The following is a 19,618-nucleotide window of genomic DNA, read 5'->3' as shown; positions in this document are numbered from 1 at the left end:
TCATTTGAGGGGTTTGATTACCAAAATAAGGAATGACTCCTAATTCTAAGATTGCCTTAAAGTATTATGGACATTTCAAAAAGTTTTTCCAAACCAACGGCACCGAATTCCTTGTCTTCAATTTTTTTCCACCACCCTCATTTCCCTGAATAGCTATCTGTTGTTTCTTGTTTGTTTCCTAGGAACCCCATTATGTTACTTAAGTTCACTGAATTCCAGATTATAAAAAAATGTTCTTTGTATTTTTCATATGCACTGAAAAGGAGGCATGTGAGCAGAGGAGGTGAAGATGTGGCTATATTAACAACCAGTTTCCTACAACTTAGTGTAATGCAGTACAGTATGTCAAGAGACCTAGGCTGCAGGCACTAATTGGCAAGTGACGCTGACACTTAACCCTTTGGGGCTGTTTCCTGTATGTAGGAAAAGGGTGATCAGGATGACAGCTCTGTGAGAGCAGTGACGTTGAAGTTCTTTTTGTTTCTTTTTCTCCAGTACCTTGAACTGTGTAGTCAGCAGTAGTGGAAGCCATAAATACCTGTTGAACAAATGATTAAATGAATCGCTGAATAGATGATTAAGAAAAAATCCCAAGTGTGGTCTTCAGGATCCTCTGATTTGTCTTGTACCTTCTTTGTCAGTCTAATTTCCTGTCTGTTACTTTGGGCACATGGCATACTCACAGATCCCAGATGATGCCAGTCTCTGCCTTAGTGCATGCTTTCTCCTTCACCTGCCTGCTTCCCTATCAAAATACTTAATTATCATACAAAAGTCAATTCCAAGGCCACTTCTTCTGAGACCTTCCTCCAGCCTTCCTAAATGTACTTAAATCATTCTTTCTCCTGTAGAACTATGGGGCTTTGCTTATGGCCCCAGTAGAGCATTTATATCTATAGATTGGATTATTCATTTATTCATTCTACAAATATTTATTAACATCTGCTATGTAACAGCCAATATGCTATGACTTTACATTACTCATCTCATTTGAATCTCACAGCAATTCAATGACTAGTCATTCTTCCATTGCAACACTATTTATTGAATGTAAAAGGTTAACAGGCCCTGTTGTAGGTACTTGGTGGGAGAGCAATGAGAAAGTTAGAAAACATTTCCACCCTTAAGGAGCTTACGCCCTAATGGAGAGACACAAACTTGGAAACAAGTACAGAAATAAGTGAATAAGATGCTATGGATTGAATGTGAGTGAAATCCTAATCTCCACTCTGTTGGTATTGACAAGTGGGGCCTTTGGGAGGTAAATAAGACATGAAGGTGGAGCCATCTTGATGTGATTAGTGCCCTTGTAAGAAGAGACATGAGAGAAAAGATCTCTCTCTCTCTCTACCATGTATGGGCACAGCAAGAAGACATCCATTTGCAAACCTGAGCCCAACCATGTCAGCACTCTGGTCTTGGACTTCCCATCCTCTAGAACTGTCAGAAATAAAGTTCTGTTCTTTACAAGTTACATATCCTATGGGAATTTGTTCTAGCTGCTCCAACTGACTAAGACACAAGATAATTCGAGATAATGGTAAGCCATTAAAAAACTTAAAGTTGCTGATACAAAAAGGAATGACAAGAGTAGGACATTAGAATTAATCTAGACAACACATTTCTTAAGGTCAATTTTGCTTCCTGTGCATCCATGCATTAGCCAACACCTTGCTCAATGACTTACATACTTTGGTCATTCAAAAATCTCAGTCAAATAGTGAATAAAACTTTGAACTCAGTAGTCTATGAGATCCCTTGCAACTTCCAAACTGGTAAGAATAAAAAATAAATACATAAGTAAATAACAGTTTAAAGTGTAAGTGTGAGGCATGAGGCCTGCCAAAAAAAATCCATGTCCAAAGAATATCTCAGCTAATCCTTGGGCGTGGGCAATAACCTAGTCAGCTCTGAATTTTCCCAGTCCAGTAGAGGAGAAGCAATAGTTCACCCAATCCCTATTTTTCCTTTCACTCTGGAATGCAGTTTATCCTTTTTTTGGCACCAAAAATACCTTTGTAATTGTATTTGGTTTGGATGAATATGGCAGTAAATTTGCATTCTCTAAGTACACAGATGTAATGGTACAAAAAATTATAGCAAGATGCAAAGAAGAACCAATCTGGGATTAAAATTTTGCTGTGCAAAGCCTAGTGTTTTCATTCATAAAACTGCTGATGAACATTGCTAGTGTAATAACTGGTCAAAGTAAAAGATGTTCCTGTTAACTGATGATAACCAAAAGTAAAAAGGAATTTTTAATGCCCATATGCATGAACTAATAGAAATTAAATTGCAGGATCTCTCATTTAATTACCATTTATCCTATTCCAAAATGATCCTCCCAGCCTGGAGGAGAAGACTTCAAGCTGTTTACTTGGAGGGATGAAGTCCTATGGACTGAGTCAGGCAGTTGCCCCCAGGAGGTCTCTTTCACTGATGTTAACCATGGTGTTTGGCAACAGTATTTTTTCTCTTTGTAAAGTTTTATTAGCTCTGTCATAAATTCTTAGGAATTTATGAAAACCTGTACTTAGCACAGTCTGAAACTCACGACCTGTGTGCTTGGCACTCAGTTCCAACAAGTTCACCTAATGGGCCCAGATAGCAAGCCTGCTTTTGAGATCCAAAATGTGCCAGCTGCCTTAGTTAGTTGCTAGTTGAGTGGGGAGTGGAAAGAGGAAGTACAAAGTCAAGAATATACAAATCTCCCCTTTTGTGAGAAGAGTGATTTGCAAGGGTATGAGTCCTATGCTTTTGTTTCAGACTTTACATTAACCATCTCTCTAGTTTAACCACATAAATGACTCTGGAAATCCCCTTAGAAAGAAGTCAGGTCAAGAAAAAGGTACTTTGAATTACTTGTTTTCATTTACATAGCTGTATAGTAGTAACATGACTCTTAAATATTTTATATTCAGTATGGCCCATAGTGCCAAATGATAATTATGATGGGTGGCAGCTCTGATGAATGAACACGGGTCCAGTGTAAGGATAAGGATGAATGTGTAGAGGGAAAAGGTGTCACAACGCAAAGTCACCTCACTAGGAAATACCCATATTTTTAAAAAGAATGGACAGCTTTTTTAATACTTTACGACTGACACTCCTGATTCTCTTAGAAAATGTTCCCGTTTACATTATAATCCCATCACTTGCTGAGTAACATTTCATGAGTGCTCTTTTTCATGGAACCGTACCAGCTGTGTTAACTGTGGCTTTGGCTTTTAGACTTCAAATGGTATTTTCTCCCTAAAGTCAGATCTGAGGAGTTTTAATTAGTAATGGAATAATTTGAGTTTTTAGAGATAATGATTTTAGCTAAGGGATTTTGGTGACATGGCCTTAATCTTCATACTGTTTGTAATTCCCATTTTCTCTAATTACTGGTTTTAATAATGTAACTAGCTTTTGGCCACCATGAAGAAAATCTATTTATATAACGTCAGTCAAGTACAGAGAAATTTAGCAGTTATTGGGAGTGTGAATTTCAGCACAGAGGCGTGAAATGGTTTGTTGAATTCTGAGCATGAAACAATATTTCCTCTCTTAACCACAATAATAAAAACAAACCAAACAAACAAAAAAGAGTGCTCACTATGTACCAGGCACTGTGCTTGCAAGAAAATGAAAATATGAATCAGGTCAATATTTCTTCATTTCAAACTTGTAATTTTCCTAAGGTACAGGAATAATTTCCTAAGTCATTCATTTTAGCTTGGTATAAACAATCTTTAAGATTAGCTTAGCAATATCAAAAGTACAATCTTTAATAAATTTCAGACCACTGGTGAATTGAATCAGATGTTCTCTTTGAAATGCATTTAAGGAATTTATGAAAACCTGAACTTAGCACAAATCAACAAGATTCGTTTATTTTATAAAAAGGATTATTTATAAAAGAAAAGAGGAATTATTCAACAAAGATGAAAGAGTACGGAGACTCAGCCACGGTTTCAGGTGTCTGTGGCACTTCCTTAATAATAGGGCTTGCATCCTGTCTCTCTGCTTCCTCATCTTTTAAAGCTACTGTAGAAATGATGAATGAGATAATTTATGGAAAGTATTTCATATAGTCACTGGCATAAAATCTATGCTCCATAAGTGGCAGGCGTTACTGCAAAATAATTAATCACAGAGTTTTTTTTTTTTAATGTTAAACAACTAGTCACAAAATTTAAATCTGAACCTAGCTCTTCGGCAACAGATTGTAGAAATACTGTAGTATTTCTCTAGGTGTAAATTAAATGTTCACTTACCAAACACCATGGAAGTATGGTGAACCAACACCATACACCAAACACCATGGTATGACCAAACACCATGGAAGCTATTAACAAAGTAGTATTTTGCAATTTGCAATTTTCTGTGCAGCCCCTTGATATGCGGCACCCCTCTCTCTATCTGCAAACACACTGATCCTATCTAGTTCTTGAATATCATTCTCATGACCCCTTTTAAATCAATGACCCCTTCTCTTCTCAGCTTGCTGGACTGGGATTTGCTCTAATCTTTCCTTACTATATCGAGAAAAAATTCCCAAACTAGCCAGTTTTCCCAGCACCATTTGTTAAATAGGGAATCCTTTCACCATTGCTTGTTTTTCTCAGGTTTGTCAAAGATCAGATAGTTGTAGATATGCGGCATTACTTCTGAGGGCTCTGTTCTGTTCCATTGATCTATATCTCTGTTTTGGTACCAGTACCATGCTGCTTTGGTTACTGTAGCCTTGTAGTATAGTTTGAAGTCAGGTAGCGTGATGCCTCCAGCTTTGTTCTTTTGGCTTAGGATTGACTTGGCGATGCGGGCTCTTTTTTGGGTCCACATGAACTTTAAAGTAGTTTTTTCCAATTCTGTGAAGAAAGTCATTGGTAGCTTGATGGGGATGGCATTGAATCTATAAATTACCTTGGGCAGTATGGCCATTTTCATGATATTGATTCAACTGGATCCCTTCCTTACACCTTATACAGAAATTAATTCAAGATGGATTAAAGACTTAAACGTTAGACCTAAAACCATAAAAACCCTAGAAGAAAACCTAGGCATTACCATTCAGGACATAGGCATGGGCAAGGACTTCATGTCTAAAACACCAAAAGCAATGGCAACAAAAGCCAAAATTGACAAATGGGATCTAATTAAACTAAAGAGCTTCTGCACAGCAAAAGAAACTACCATCAGAGTGAAGAGGCAACCTATAAAATGGGAGAAAATTTTTGCAACCTACTCATCTGACAAAGGGCTAATATCCAGAATCTACAATGAACTCAAACAAATTTACAAGAAAAAAACAACCCCATCAAAAAGTGGGCGAAGGATATGAACAGACACTTCTCAAAAGAAGACATTTATGCAGCCAAAAGACACATGAAAAAATGCTCACCATCACTGGCCATCAGAGAAATGCAAATCAAAACCACAATGAGATACTATCTCACACCAGTTAGAATGGCAATCATTAAAAAGTCAGGAAACAAGAGGTGCTGGGGAGGATGTGGAGAAATAGGAATACTTTTACACTGTTGGTGGGACTGTAAACTAGTTCAACCATTGTGGAAGTCAGTGTGGCGATTCCTCAGGGATCTACAACTAGAAATACCATTTGACCCAGCCATCCCATTACTGGGTATATACCCAAATGACTATAAATCATGCTGCTATAAAGACACATGCACACGTATGTTTATTGCGGTACTATTCACAATAGCAAAGACTTGGAACCAACCCAAATGTCCAACAATGATAGACTGGATTAAGAAAATGTGGCACATATACACCATGGAATACTATGCAGCCATAAAAAATGATGAGTTCATGTCCTTTGTAGGGACATGGATGAAATTGGAAATCATCATTCTCAGTAAACTATCGCAAAGACAAAAAACCAAACACCACATGTTCTCACTCATAGATGGGAATTGAACAATGAGAACACATGGACACAGGAAGGGGAACATCACACTCTGGGGACTGTTGTGGGGTGGGGGGAGGGGGGAGGGATAGCATTAGGAGATATACCTAATGCTAAATGACGAGTTAATGGGTGCAGCACACCAGCATGGCACATGTATACATATGTAACTAACCTGCACATTGTCCACATGTACCCTAAAACTTAAAAAAAAAAAAATTCCCAAACTAAGTTCAGTCTGAAGAAATCAGAAACTAACAAGTATAAAAAGTTCCTTTTCTCATAATGTAGGAAGAAAAATGAACTGTTAAAACTATTTTGACACTAGCACCAAGATTACATGGATGATTGGTTAATGAATCCTAGCAGTTCTAAATTAAAACATTGTACTTTATTGTCAATAATGATAAATGAAAATGTTATAAAATTAACTCTTAAATCAGTGAAAATCTGCGTGTCTTATCTATATTTCTTATTAAAATTTATTTATTTAATTAAAGATATTTTTACTATAACAGAAAGCTCCTATCCAGGGCTTCTTGTAACTCTAAGAAACATATATTATTAAATTTCACAGGCAAATTCTCTAACTTTGAGAGATACTCTTTGCTTCTTGTTAATTATTGATTCTTAGACTCTTGATATCCTTGTATTAAATATTCTTGCCAATAAAATCTGGCCTCCTGCCAAGGCCTTTACCATATCATGTGTAGAAGAGCTAGTTTGATGATGAGTCTGTAAAGAAAGTATACTTGTTAAGTTTTGGTTGGGCTACAGAGTTTTATTGATTCTAAGGGTTTTTAATTTTTGCTTTATTCTATTCCTGTAGACGTTAAGACATTAGTGTAATATCATTTCCACAAACATTGTTGGGTCTGCATGCCAGAAATTCAGGTACTGAAGCATCAAAAGCCTTTATTCAAAAGGATCTCCCTGTAGAGTAATCCCAGGACACAGGCCTCCAAGTTTGGCTTTATTTAGATTTCCCTCAGTGGGTTATGAACAGAGCAGAGTGTCATGAACAAACTTAGAATTTGTTGAAAGAATGGATGTTGATCATGTGTTTGTTCATTACTGTTTTATGAATCTTAACAAACCCCTTTGTCTTTCTTTTGAATGCTTAGAGGTGTTTCTTTTGAAATTCAAAAGCATTAAGCATTTAGAAATTCAAAAGCTCTAAGCATTAACTCAATCAAGAAGCACAGATACAATTAGGAGAGGGATTTCTTTATTTTCTGCCTCTGAGAAGTGAATATAAAACAGCAAATAGAATAAAATTTTTCAGAATGACAGAAAATACACTGACAAATGTCTTTTAAAACGTTCCCCAAATAAGTCATCCTTAGTAAGTTAAAGATTGTTTTATTTGAAAGCTTTTTAAAAACTCCCAAGTAACTGCATATGTTTTAATTGCCGGTGAAACACATCCCTCTAGCCATGAATAGTTTATGGCTTATCTACTCAAATAAAGCATAATCACCTAGGATAAAAATGAACAGCCACCCTCCGTGAGATCCAGGAACAGGTGGTACAACTAATCATCCCAAATGTTTGAAGTATTGGTCTGGGAACAGCTGTCTGCAAAGACGTAAGGGACAAGAGTCCCTAGCTCCACTATCAAGGGACAGGAGAGGGATTTCTTTGGACATCCATTGCTCGTGCTCAGTAAGTGGTTGAATATGTGCAGGCTTGCTCTGCTGAATGAATGAGTGGATTGTTTGTTAGCTTGTAATATATCAACTGTCCTCTCTGGCATGGGCCCAAGATATCCAATGGTAAGGAATCTGAAAAGAAAGTTTCTCTGGAGAAACCCTTTCTGAAAAATGGAAATTCCCACTCATATCTTATTCTTTAATAGCAAGGATTGTTGTTGACAACATTTATTACCTGTAATGTTATTATAGCCCCAGCTATATTTGCTTTCAGTCATATAGCACAATTCAGTGGGTAAATTGTTCTCAAATTGAGCCTGACAAATGCCTGACTGACCCTGAGCTGATGGTTCATTGCATGTTTTCATAGCTGCTTTTAAAGACATTAAAAGTTTGTGTTGTGTTAGCCACGTTTTAGTAGAGCCAAATGTGACCATGCTAGAACTCTTTGTAGTCCAGTCTTTGAACAATTCTCTTTTAGCAATTGGCGAGAAATGTATCTACAAGAACGCTTTTATTTCCTACCAGGGAATACATGGGTGACACCATTCAATAAATGATATCATAAATGTTGAATAATTCCTCTTTTCATTTATAAAGAATCCTCTTTATGAGATAAATAAACCTTCTTGATTTGTGCTAAGTACAGATAAATGATTTGTGATCATTTACCCCTATAGTCTTGTCTGTCATATTAATATGTAATATGTGTACACACATCCAGTCCATTTTTTCTTTTCCATTGTAGTTTTAGAAATTTACTGTTTTACTAAAACTAGATGTTTACTATGACATTTTAAAACATGTGTACAAAAAGAAGAAAATAAGAATATGTCAGTGCTAACCAATATCAACTTTTTGTGAATACTTTTTCAGTCCTGCTTCATTCATATATCTGTACATTTTTTTCTAGCAATATTGTATGATATGGAACATACTCTTGTATAAGCTTTTGATTTATGAGTTCATTTTATTTTAAGGATGTTAACTGTTTACCTGTTATATCTGTTACAAGTGTGTTTACTAGCTTGTCCTTATGGTTTTACTTTTGTTTTTGATCTCTTTTAGATTTATATAACATTTTGTATATATACATTTTGTACATATACATTTTGTATATATACATCTTGTATGTACACATCTTGTATATATACAAAATGTTATATAAGGTGTATCGATTTTTATGCTTTCTGACTTTAGCATTTATGCTTAGAAATATCTCTTCCACACTACACTTACATAAATATTTATCTGTGTTTTCATGTAGCACTTTAAGATTTTATTTGTACACATCTCCCTAACTTTCGATCTGTAACACTTTTCTCATAGAAACCAAACTGTGCATCCTAAACTATTTAGAAAGTGAAGATTTGAGAATCATATCTATGTTCCAAAGCTTAATAGTAAAATGCAGAGAATGAGGGAGCTTTGTTTCAAAATGCCAAATGATTAGTTTCACTTCCAAAATATAATTATGAACTATTTTAATGTGAGGAGTTAAGCTGAGGATAAATTATTTTAATGGTATAAATTAATTTTATTAATTAAGGCAATGCAGATTGAGATGTTTATAATTATAGAATGATATATAACATTATTTGGTGGGTTGGAAAGAGCATGTAACTAAGAGATGCACAATAGCTAATTGGGTCCTAGTCCTAACTGTAGTCATAATTAGTTGGGAGATGCTGGACAACTCATTTGGCTCTCTGAACTTCAGTTTGCTCATATCAGACCCCCAGATGGTCTCTATAAGGTACAGTAAGGTACACACAGCGTCACAGTGCTAGATTCCCTACATGGACTATAGGACCAAAGTAACTAAAACATCAGCTCCTTTATTTTAGGATGGAAGATACTACAGTTCAGGAGCAGGAGGTGAGGAAGTCAAAAGCTGTGTACCAGCCTCTAGGAGCTAGTAAAGAGTTATCTCCTCTTAGAATAATAAGACATTGCTTGAAAAGCACTTATGTAAGTTTTCTATACCAAAGAACAGAAATGTTTTCTTTGTAAACTAAACTGTTAATATAATTTTAAATGATTATTCACTGTTTGTTCTATTTTAGCATTTCTTAAAGTAATGGTAAGGGCACTGTTCTGCTGAAAGCACCCACAAAAAGGAGTTTGTTTTGCATTTGTCTGGAGGTTGAAAATCAAGCAGTCTGTTCAGGATAATATTAAGGGTATATAACAAATAGTATGGCATAGGGACCAACCAGTCAGAATGGACACTGGCTGTAAACTACTGGCTTGCTACTAGCAAGTAGCAGCTGATCATTATCCTTATGTATACACTGGGAGCCAGAGAAATTGGAATATATACTAAAAACTCAGCTAGAAACTTGGAATAGAGTAAAGAACAAATAAACAGCATCTTTGCCATTCCGGAGTGTAATTTCACTTGAGGAAAGAGACAATCAACAATAAAACAAACATAAAATTATTTCAGATAACCATAAATGCTGTAAAGAAAATTAAGCAGGTTAAGTAGATAGAGTGACCAAGAGTGGGAGTATTTTAAATAGAATGCTCAAAGATGTTAGATATTTGAGCAGAGAAGCAGAGAACTGAATGATGAGGAGCCAGCCATTGGAGCATTTGGGAAAAGTGCATCCAGGCAGGGAACAGCAGTGAATTAAACCTGAGGGGAGAAGAGGCTTGTCGTGTTATTTGCAGGACTGAAAGAAGGCCAGTGTAGCAGGAGTGGAGGTAGTGGGAAAGGTAGGATATCAAAGAGGAAAGAAGTTCATAGAGGCAAATGGTAGTCAGATCTTATTTTGCCAAATTCTAAGAGCAATGGAAAGCTATTGGAAGGTTTTAAGCAGACGACAGAAGTGATTTGATTTACCATTAAAAGAGATAATTCTGACCCTAGGGGAAGAGCTAACAGGCAGTTGGGAAACTTGCTGGTTTCTAAGTGGACTTAGGAGGTTATGGCGGAAGAGATGAGAAATAATCGTATTGTGGATTTAGCAGGTGAATCCTCCCTATTGCCAAGATTCTCCTTTCAGGGCTAAAACCTTGGAGGTTCGGTGTTTTATTTTTATAAGGGATGTCATTCCTTTTTATAAGCTTAATTTAAATATGTCATCTATAAGTAATGGTAAACTTCTGAAGTAACACAAAAGTTGGTTTCTTTTCAATGTCTAACATTTGTATTGCTAAGAGAAGATAAAGTTATGTTTTATCTGGGACTTAATGAAATCTTTTATCATTTGCTCTTATTAAAATTTCCAACTGGAATCCTGTAGCCCAGACAGTGAAGAAGCTAAAAGTTCTTGTGTAACATTTGTTTAGGGGCTTGTGCACCAAAGTCCCTTTCTGCTTAAAAAAATCTTAGCAAAATATTTTTACCATGTGTCTATGCAAGGAAATGAACTGAAATCACAGAATTTACTAAGGATAGATATGAAATCTAAATAACTAAGGCTACTTCAAAGGGTGTCCTCATAGAACCACCCACCAGCACTCAGCTTCAACCGCATGCGTTTCCTGCTCTGTTGATTCCCCTTTTGGAAACTGTTTCATCGTTTTTCTCCCCATACACACATTATCCAAGGCAGCTGTAACACTGTGGAAGGTCACCAACCACACAGTTTCTACTTAGAAATGAGCTTTGGTGGCCTTAGCTTTGCCAGAAAATGGGTACATGATACGGAACACATCATCTATCTCTCTAAGCATTCGTTTTCTTATTTATTTATTTATTTATTTATTTATTTTTCCTTTTGAGACAGAGTTTCGCTCTTGTTGCCAAGGCTGGAGTGCAATGGTGCAATCTTGGCCCACTGCAACCTCTGCCTCCCAGGTTTAAAAAATTCTCCTGCCTCAGCCTCCTGAGTAACTGGGATTACAGGTACATGCCACCACACCTGGCTAATTTTTTTTTTTTTGTATTATTAGTAGAGATGAGTTTTCACCATGTTGGCCAGGCTGGTCTTGAACTCCTGACCTCAGGTGATCCACCTGCCTTGGCCTCCCAAAGTGCTGGGATTACAAGCGTGAGCCACTGCTCCTGGCCAGTTTCCTTATTGTTTAAATAAGGAGATTGGACTAGATAATGCTAAAACTATTTCCAGTTCCAAGATTTTAAAACTGTCCTTCTGATTTTAACACATGGTCAAATAACCCTTTACTTTGTTGAATTGCATTTTTGTGTTGTTACTTCCCAAATCTATATCTGAAGGTCACATGCGGTCCATTCTCTCTCATGCGGTCCATTCTCATGTAGCAAACTTCCCCCTGAACATCTCCATCTGTATATAGTGTAGGCTTCTCAAACGCACTATGCCCAACATGACTCATAGTTTCCCCAGTAAGTTGTATATTTTTCTGTATACTTTCCTCACCTTGTCTAAGCATTGCTTTCCCTTTGAGTCCTCTACCCGCGTTTTCTGCAAGAAGCAACTATTTATCTTCCAAGACTCTACTAACAAATCAGCTTCCTATGTGAAATTTTTTCAAGCCCACTTTCTCCCCAGGTACAACCACCTACTACTACCTTCCATGGCATGCTGAGTAGACTGGTATCAGAGCACCCACATGCGTTTACTGCACGTGTTTATTTGTGTGCTTACGTTTCGAATTCCTTGAGGGTAGGGATAGTTTTTATTTCCTCATGATCCTACCCACAGCTCAGAAAGTATTAATAGCAGGTGATTAACAAATATTGAATGAACAAGGGAAAATGAAAATTCTGTAATGTGAGGATTGCTCCTGTCATTACCATACCTGGCATATGTCCTCCACCAATAGTCTCATCAAGGAATGGAGAAGCCACTGGCTCTCTGGCTTCTTGCCTAGTCTTATGTGCTCACCGACTTATGAAGACTCATATAAATGCCAGCCTTCATTTGATTATACCCATCTTCCCACTGTGGGAATTCAGTGTCCTTTTAGTGTCTATTCTGTTTTGCAGAGTGCAGATACCACATTTCCTGCTTCTTTTCTGTCTTCCCTAGGATTAAGATTAGAATAACGAGGCCGGGCCCAGTGGCTCATGCCTGTAATCCCAGCACTTTGGGGGGCCGAGGTGGGTAGATCACCTGAGGTCAATAGTTCAAGACCAGTCTGGCCAACATGGTGAAACTCCATCTCCACTAAAAATACAAAAATTAGCTGGGTGTGGTGGTGCACACCTGTAATCTCAGCTACTAGGAAGGCTGAGGCAGGAGAATTGCTTGAACCTGGGAGGCAGAGGTTGCAGTAAGCCAAGATCACGCCACTGCACACCAGCCTGGGTGACAGAGTGACACTCGGTCTCAAAAAAAAAAAAAAAAAGGGACTAAAATAATGACGTCTAGTCAGTTTCTTTCTTTATTTCTTTCTTTTTTTACTTTAAGTTCTGGGATACATGGTGGTTTGCTGCACCTATCAACCCATCATCTAGTCAGTTTCTAATATTTGTTCATTCTTTGAACCCCACATTTGACTCGGTTCTCTCTCAGTAATCAGCTGAAATTTTATTAAACACAGGAAATTTATATATAAACCAGCCTCATCATAACCAATTAACAAATGTACTTCCAGCTCCTCAAAATGTTAATGAAATTTACACCTGATACTAAGCTCTCATTCAGTAGGTATACTTGGATAAATAAGCTGTCAGACTAGAGTGGCTGAACATTTCTCAGCATCCTCTCAAAACACCTCCCACTCCTCGGTAAGGCTGGAAGATATTTGCTAAAGTGATTTATTTTAGCAAGGTCAGAAAGCCATCTGTGGATTGTAAAAATGACAGAATTAGTTTTCCTTCCCTTAGTGTTTTTTAAACTTCCTGGTGCTGTAGTAATTAACATGGAGGTCACATACAAATGGGAGACAAGTTTGCCTTTTAAGAGAAGTTTTTTCTGTGTGATCTATTGCTATCACACATCCACTAAGGCTTATCTGAGATAACTAATGTTTTCAAGTCTGCACTTGACCTTCCTTCCCCAAATGGGCAGTACTTAGTCACTACCAGTCATTTTCTTCCCCTGCCATTCTTCCTTATATTTGTTGATATAGTCAGGAACAACCCCTTGGAAGTTAGTGTATCGTTGAAAAGATCACCAATATTTTGGACCAGGTCAGCAGGCAAGATTGAACATAATGCGTAACCTAGTTTAAACCAACTATATGTCAATAATGATAATTATTATTATTCTTTATCAAACACTTTATTCAGTGCCATTGGTAATTACATAATTAATGCATTCAATTCTTAAAACAGCCCTGTAATGTAAGGATTCCATACTAGCCACTTAACAGCTGAGGAAAGGAAGGACTGGAGGGGTTGTCAGTTGTCTGTGGTCACACAGCCAGTAGATGGCCAAGTTAAAATTTGCATTCCTGCCTGTGCCTTTTCCATTTCACCAGTACTTACAAGAAAGTGTCCATGTCTTGAATGAGAAGGGTTCTTGAGGAGATGTGCTTAAGACAAATGGTGACCTGTTCAGCAGGAATATAGCCCTATGTCTGTTGTCACTTAGTTGGAAAAAGATTCAGAAGGCTGAGATGTTGAAACTGTGCACATAATGAATTGAACAGAGGTTTGACTGACTCACATAGAGGTTTCTTTGCCTTCCAGGAAGATTTTCAACCTGCAGCAGCTTCAGAGACCAACTGGGAATCTGTCACAAGCTCTATTTCAGTAAGTAATTTATTACTCTGTTGCCAGCAAAAGAAATGGATGGAACAGCTAAGGTCAACCCCAAAAGGACTTCACCTGCATTAAGGACCTGTGGCTTGACCAAAAGCTAGATCTTAAACAGGATGTGTTTCTCCATTTCATTCAGGTTACAATGGATTATGTCAGAAACCCTTTTCCCTGTCTGTCAGAAAGGTTTCCAGGAACTGCCAGTATAGCATGGTAGGAACTCACACTAGGCAATAACTTAAATATTTTTCATTTTCAGAGCAGAGCATTCCAATTAAAGGTCTGTCCAAACATATCAAACGTATCAAACTAGTTCATGGCCCACACTCAAGTGGGGAATTTCAAAATAGCTTTCGAATATTCCTGGGGAAGATGTTAACCTTTGCATTTTCAAGGGTCTTTTCAGACTTGAAAAATCCCAATGTTTACAGTAAGATAACTTAAGTGCAAATCAGGCATGTATTCTATTTTACTTGGATATAAAACATAACTCACCCTGAAGCTGTAAAATCGTTCATGCTCCAGTTTTTCTCTAAACTTAGTCATTTCTCAGTATTCAGTCTCCTTGTCTACTTTGCACAGAAAGAACAGACCTTGTTTTCACCAGTCCTATGTGTGGCACTTATGTAGCAATAAAATACAAGATAATAAATGCAATTGTTTACTAAAAGGTCAAGAACATAGAGAAAGCTTGCCCATGGTTCTGAGTAGGTCTGTGTGGCTGAGTCAGGGTTGTTGTTTTTTTTCCTAAAATTGGTATGTTATCTTTTGCTCTCTGGAGGATTTTTTTAAAACTCTTTCATATGGCAGGATTCCCTCCACTATGAATTATGTGACTATTTAATTCACCTGGTATGGATGCTGGACTAGAACCTCATCTGATCAAAAGATTGGAGAGATCTTTGACAGTGATAATAAGTGTTTTGTGTGCTTTCGACAGTCCAGAATACATGCTCTGAACCTAACTTGGTGTAGACAATCATTATCAATTAGATGAAAGTCAACACATGGCAGATATGCTGAAGAGGTGCTCAGGCTAAGCAGGAGGGTCACAGTAGAGGCTGATAACTCAAGGCAGACACCAGCAGTTTTTGCATCCTTGACTGAGGGTCATGGGATGCTGCAGCTTCTCAGGCACCTTCGACATGATAGCTAAGGGTTGTCCAATGATTCTTGCTCCAACCACAGAATTACAAGCCTTAAAGGACCTTCAACAAATTAAGAATAACCCAGGTCCTTTAAAAGAGAGGCATTGTCTCATCCTTTTGGAGTATCTGGGGAAGTTCCCTGGGTCCAGATCCACTGCAAAAGCTTCTCGTTTGGGTTTCAAGTCTAGGTGTTGCTTAACTCTCTTGTAAGACCAAGCTAGTTTCTTTACTCAGCACTCCATTGTTCAAGAACTTTCTGGAGCAGGAGCAGGGGTCATTGGACCTACCATTGACTTCTGTTTAAACCATACTTTGTTTTTGTTGAAAGTGATTTTGCATTTTCAGAGCATTTCTTTTTCACAAATTGTTATTTTAAATTAATGCAGTTAACTTCAGAATTGATTTTTATAAATACGTGACAAAAGCTGAATAAAATCATATTTACTGTTCAGCTGAAGGAGACACATTAAATTAGTTCTTTTTCTCAAAAAAAAATTAAAATATTTACCTCAGAAACCAAAATGTTCTTGTAGTCTTATTAGGTCACCTCATCATTCATAAATATTTCCTCAGCCGTCGTTGTTGTTTCTGTCAACTGCCCTAAATCAAAACTTGAAAACAGCAGTAAAGCTCATACATAGGGACATGTTTGCATTTTACCTATGGTTTGGATTGACTCTTCAGCCTCATGTTAGAAGAGATTAAATTTCCCCCTCCCTTCTAAGGGACTGAGAGTTCCCCACAGCTTTCTCTGAGAGAGATGTCTGTGTACACACTACATTCTAGGCACTGCTGGGAGCCACCCTGGAGAACTCCATGAAGCCACTTTCCCCAGAGCTGTCACAAGAAGCTTTCACTTGCGTGGGAATGACTTGATCGGTGTCCCTGTTTTTATTTCAAAAATGAGGGAAGCATTTTAATTTCAAAGATTTTTTATGTGCTGCCATGCTTCTAATTTCGTCAGCTCATTTTGAGTTTTGTGGTTCTTAGACCCACACTATTGTGACACAAGGCTGCTTGTAAACCATCTGGTGCATATTAGCCAGATAGACTGTAGATTATCCGACAATACAAGTTAATGGGGATTTGGAATTATAGTCCTGAATTATAAGTCTTCCACCTCTAGCATGTGACCTCAAGAGAGATGTGAAAGACAGAAATGATGTGTGTCAGTCAGGGTTCAGCTCGTATCAAGCAGACACACACACACACACAGACACCCACACACACTCACCTAGATTAAAGAGACAACCTATCAGAAACAGAAGGAACAAATATGGCTGCACCCAGGTGAGAGCTATATAATATCAACAATATGACTGTAGAGGACATCTTTCACATGGCTTGAACTGTGATTAAATCTCTGGATTCTTCCATAATGTATGACAAAGACCGTGCCTCCAGATAAATGATCATTATTACCTGGATATACCTGAACAGAATACAGAGTGGACTCATAAGGTAATGAATGTAGCATGGCAGGAAAGGTTTGTTCAGAACTTATTTTAACAAGGATGACTGAAAATTAGATGTATGGTTTCTTGTAAAAGAAAAAAAAAAATGGAGCTGGCCTGACACATTCATCGGTCTATTTCACCCTCTCACCCAACTCCCTTGACTCCCTTTTCCCTACAGGGAATATTTGAAAACTGCTCCTGAGTTATACCAATGGTAGATTAATGCTTTAAAGCCTCTTACTTGTGTGAAGAGGGACTGTTACTCTGAGAGCAGATGATCATCAAATCACTTAGCAACCTTTGGACCTTGATTGGTTAAAGAGAGACAACATTGCCTGAGAGTAAAGTTATAAATTGTGGGCTTGGCTGTCTGGGACTCAATAGCACATAATTTTTCTTGATTAGATACTACAGTCAAATCTTAGGAAAGCAAGTTTTCATTAATTCCTATTTTCCCTTAGTGATAGGAGATATTTGCCTTTGGGGAATCTTATTTGTTTGGTAGTTTCTTTAAAGACATTTAAAAATCATTTGAGGCTGTATGCTCTCTATTTCCTTGTTAATGGGTCATGAATTTTGGGTCATGAATTTTAACAGAGATGTTTGAATCATGGCTCATTTACCTCTAGATTGTACAAGGGTTAGTGAATTAAGTGCTTGGAAACCTCATGTGCCATGTATTCCATGGCAAAATACATAATCCTTTCCAGGCTTTCAATGATGTTGTGTTTCTCATTTAAAGTGTCTTCCTGAGAAGTTTTAATGGCAACTGGGATCACTAGCAAACTATAGCACTTTAAAAAAATATGTTCCCCATGTGAATCCTCTCCTTTTAAGTCAAGAGAGCCAATTTCATGGCTAATTATGTTTGTTGACAGTAAATAAGTTGGTGAAAGTGTTAGATTTTATGAAAATGTCTCCAGAGTAGATTTGTACATTGCTCACACATCATCTGCAATGCCAGGTGACCTGTAAAGGGGGGATGTGGAACTTAACAGTGGGAGAGTGGAATTAATTATCAAAACTAATGTGGAAGGAGTTTGAAATTTTGATTCCCACTATTTGTTGTTATGTGGATGATTTGGGACCATGAACCAAGAAACTGGATGACTTAATTTTATGTATTTCTATCTCGTCTATATTTTTAGATGATTACACTTAAGATAAACTGGAAGTTTTCTGATCTACTTGGATTTGATTTACAAAAAAGCGAATGTTATCTTTTTAGTAATTAATTGATTTTTATCCAAGAATATGGCAAGACAATACCATGTTGTTTTTACATAGCGTTCAAACGTATGATGTCTTATACTCAGAAGCCTGTTTATGTTCCTTCTGTATAGTTGAATGACTGTTGTATTTCACAGCAATGGACTTATTCTGAGTACACTGAGCTGTATGTCACTCTTAGGGGGTATCCTATAACTCTCCATCAGTAACGGATCCCACTCTGATTGCGGATGCTCTGGACAAAAAAATTGCAGAATTTGATACAGTGGAAGATCTGCTCAAGTACTTCAATCCAGAGTCATGGCAAGAAGATCTTGAGAATATGTATCTGGACACCCCTCGTTATCGAGGCAGGTCATACCATGACCGGAAGTCAAAAGGTAAGAGACAGACACTTTTACATTCTTCATAAGCACATAGAAATCTTAGCAGTACAAGCTGAGTATCCCTTATCCAAAGTATCTGAAACCAGAAGTCTTTTGGATTTTGGATGCTTTTTGGATTTTGGAAGATTTACATTTATACTTGCTAGTTCAGTATCCCTAATCCAAAAATCTGAACTCCAAAATGTTCCAGTGAGCATTCCCTTTGAGAATCATGTTGGTGCTCAAAAAGTTTTGGATTTTGGATCATTTCAGAGTTTAGATTTTTGGACTAGGGACATAACCTGTAATAATGAGTAAGGATTAGCAGTACAATATATTTAACTCACTTAGATCAGGTGGTTACTATCAGTCCATTGTCATGTTTCACAGCACTTTCAAATGAAGTTCTGCATTTTGCCCAAACTGTGTTTATTTTGCATCAGACTAAGAAGGGTTTGGTCCCGTGAAAGATATATAGGTCATAGTTTGGAGCTGGATGAGATCTTATAAAAATTATCTGAACCAGCTTCTTATTTTTTGGCAAGCAAGGCATTATTAGCCCCAATTTTACAGTGGAGAAAGCCAAGTCAGAGGAAGTAAGTAATTTGCCAATGTCTGTGTGGTTAGTTAGCAATGAAGAAGAATGAGGATCCTGGTCTCTTTCCTACAAGAACAGTGCTTGTGTAATTGATAGTTTTGCCTCTCTGATAGGTGTGAAGATTGGTTTAGTCCAGGGATGTCAGTGTTGGCAAGAGAGAACCCTGTTAAAGCAACAGCCAAAACTTTGTTGGAAAATTTCAATTCTACCTTCTAGATCTGATATCTGCTTGGTGCCTGGGTGGTTTATGTGCTCGAGATATAAATGTCTCAAGGCAGAGGAAAAGAAGGTCTGGAATAGTTTGGAGATGTGTGAGAGCACATATTCAATTAGAAGCTTCAGGAAAGTACAATAAGGGGAGAACTGAGAGGAACATTAAGGCAGAGAGAACATCATGAGTTAAAATAATGCTTAAACTAAAAAAATAAATATCCAGGTCTTACATCTGAGTGATATGATCTTAGGATGAGAATGTTTATTGGCATGTAAAACTCCAATTAATAAAGATATGAAATATAGTTGCCTCTTATTGAATAAAACAATTACTTCTAGTCTGTTATGTCCTTTCCTTATTTGATAAGGTTTGTTATAATTGAAATGTTCCGTAAAAGGTCTCG

The 19,618-nt window shown here is 37.3% G+C and overlaps 1 protein-coding gene across 2 annotated transcripts in view; it reads left to right on the top strand.

Moving 5' to 3' along the window:
• PDGFD (platelet derived growth factor D) overlaps positions 1 to 19,618 on the top strand; it is a 257,241-nt gene that overhangs the window by 202,521 nt on the left and 35,102 nt on the right. For both annotated transcript variants that reach the window (XM_001154475.8, XM_522165.9), the window contains exons 4-5: positions 14,135 to 14,197; positions 18,220 to 18,418. In XM_001154475.8, coding sequence (XP_001154475.1) covers positions 14,135 to 14,197; positions 18,220 to 18,418 — 262 coding nt within the window. The remainder of the gene's footprint in view (positions 1 to 14,134; positions 14,198 to 18,219; positions 18,419 to 19,618) is intronic.

This window comes from Pan troglodytes, chromosome 9 (assembly GCF_028858775.2).
Source record: "Pan troglodytes isolate AG18354 chromosome 9, NHGRI_mPanTro3-v2.0_pri, whole genome shotgun sequence".
NCBI classification, from domain to species: domain Eukaryota; kingdom Metazoa; phylum Chordata; class Mammalia; order Primates; family Hominidae; genus Pan; species Pan troglodytes.
The sequence above is the reverse complement of the archived record's forward strand: the minus strand, read 5'-3'. Positions and strand labels throughout refer to the sequence as shown.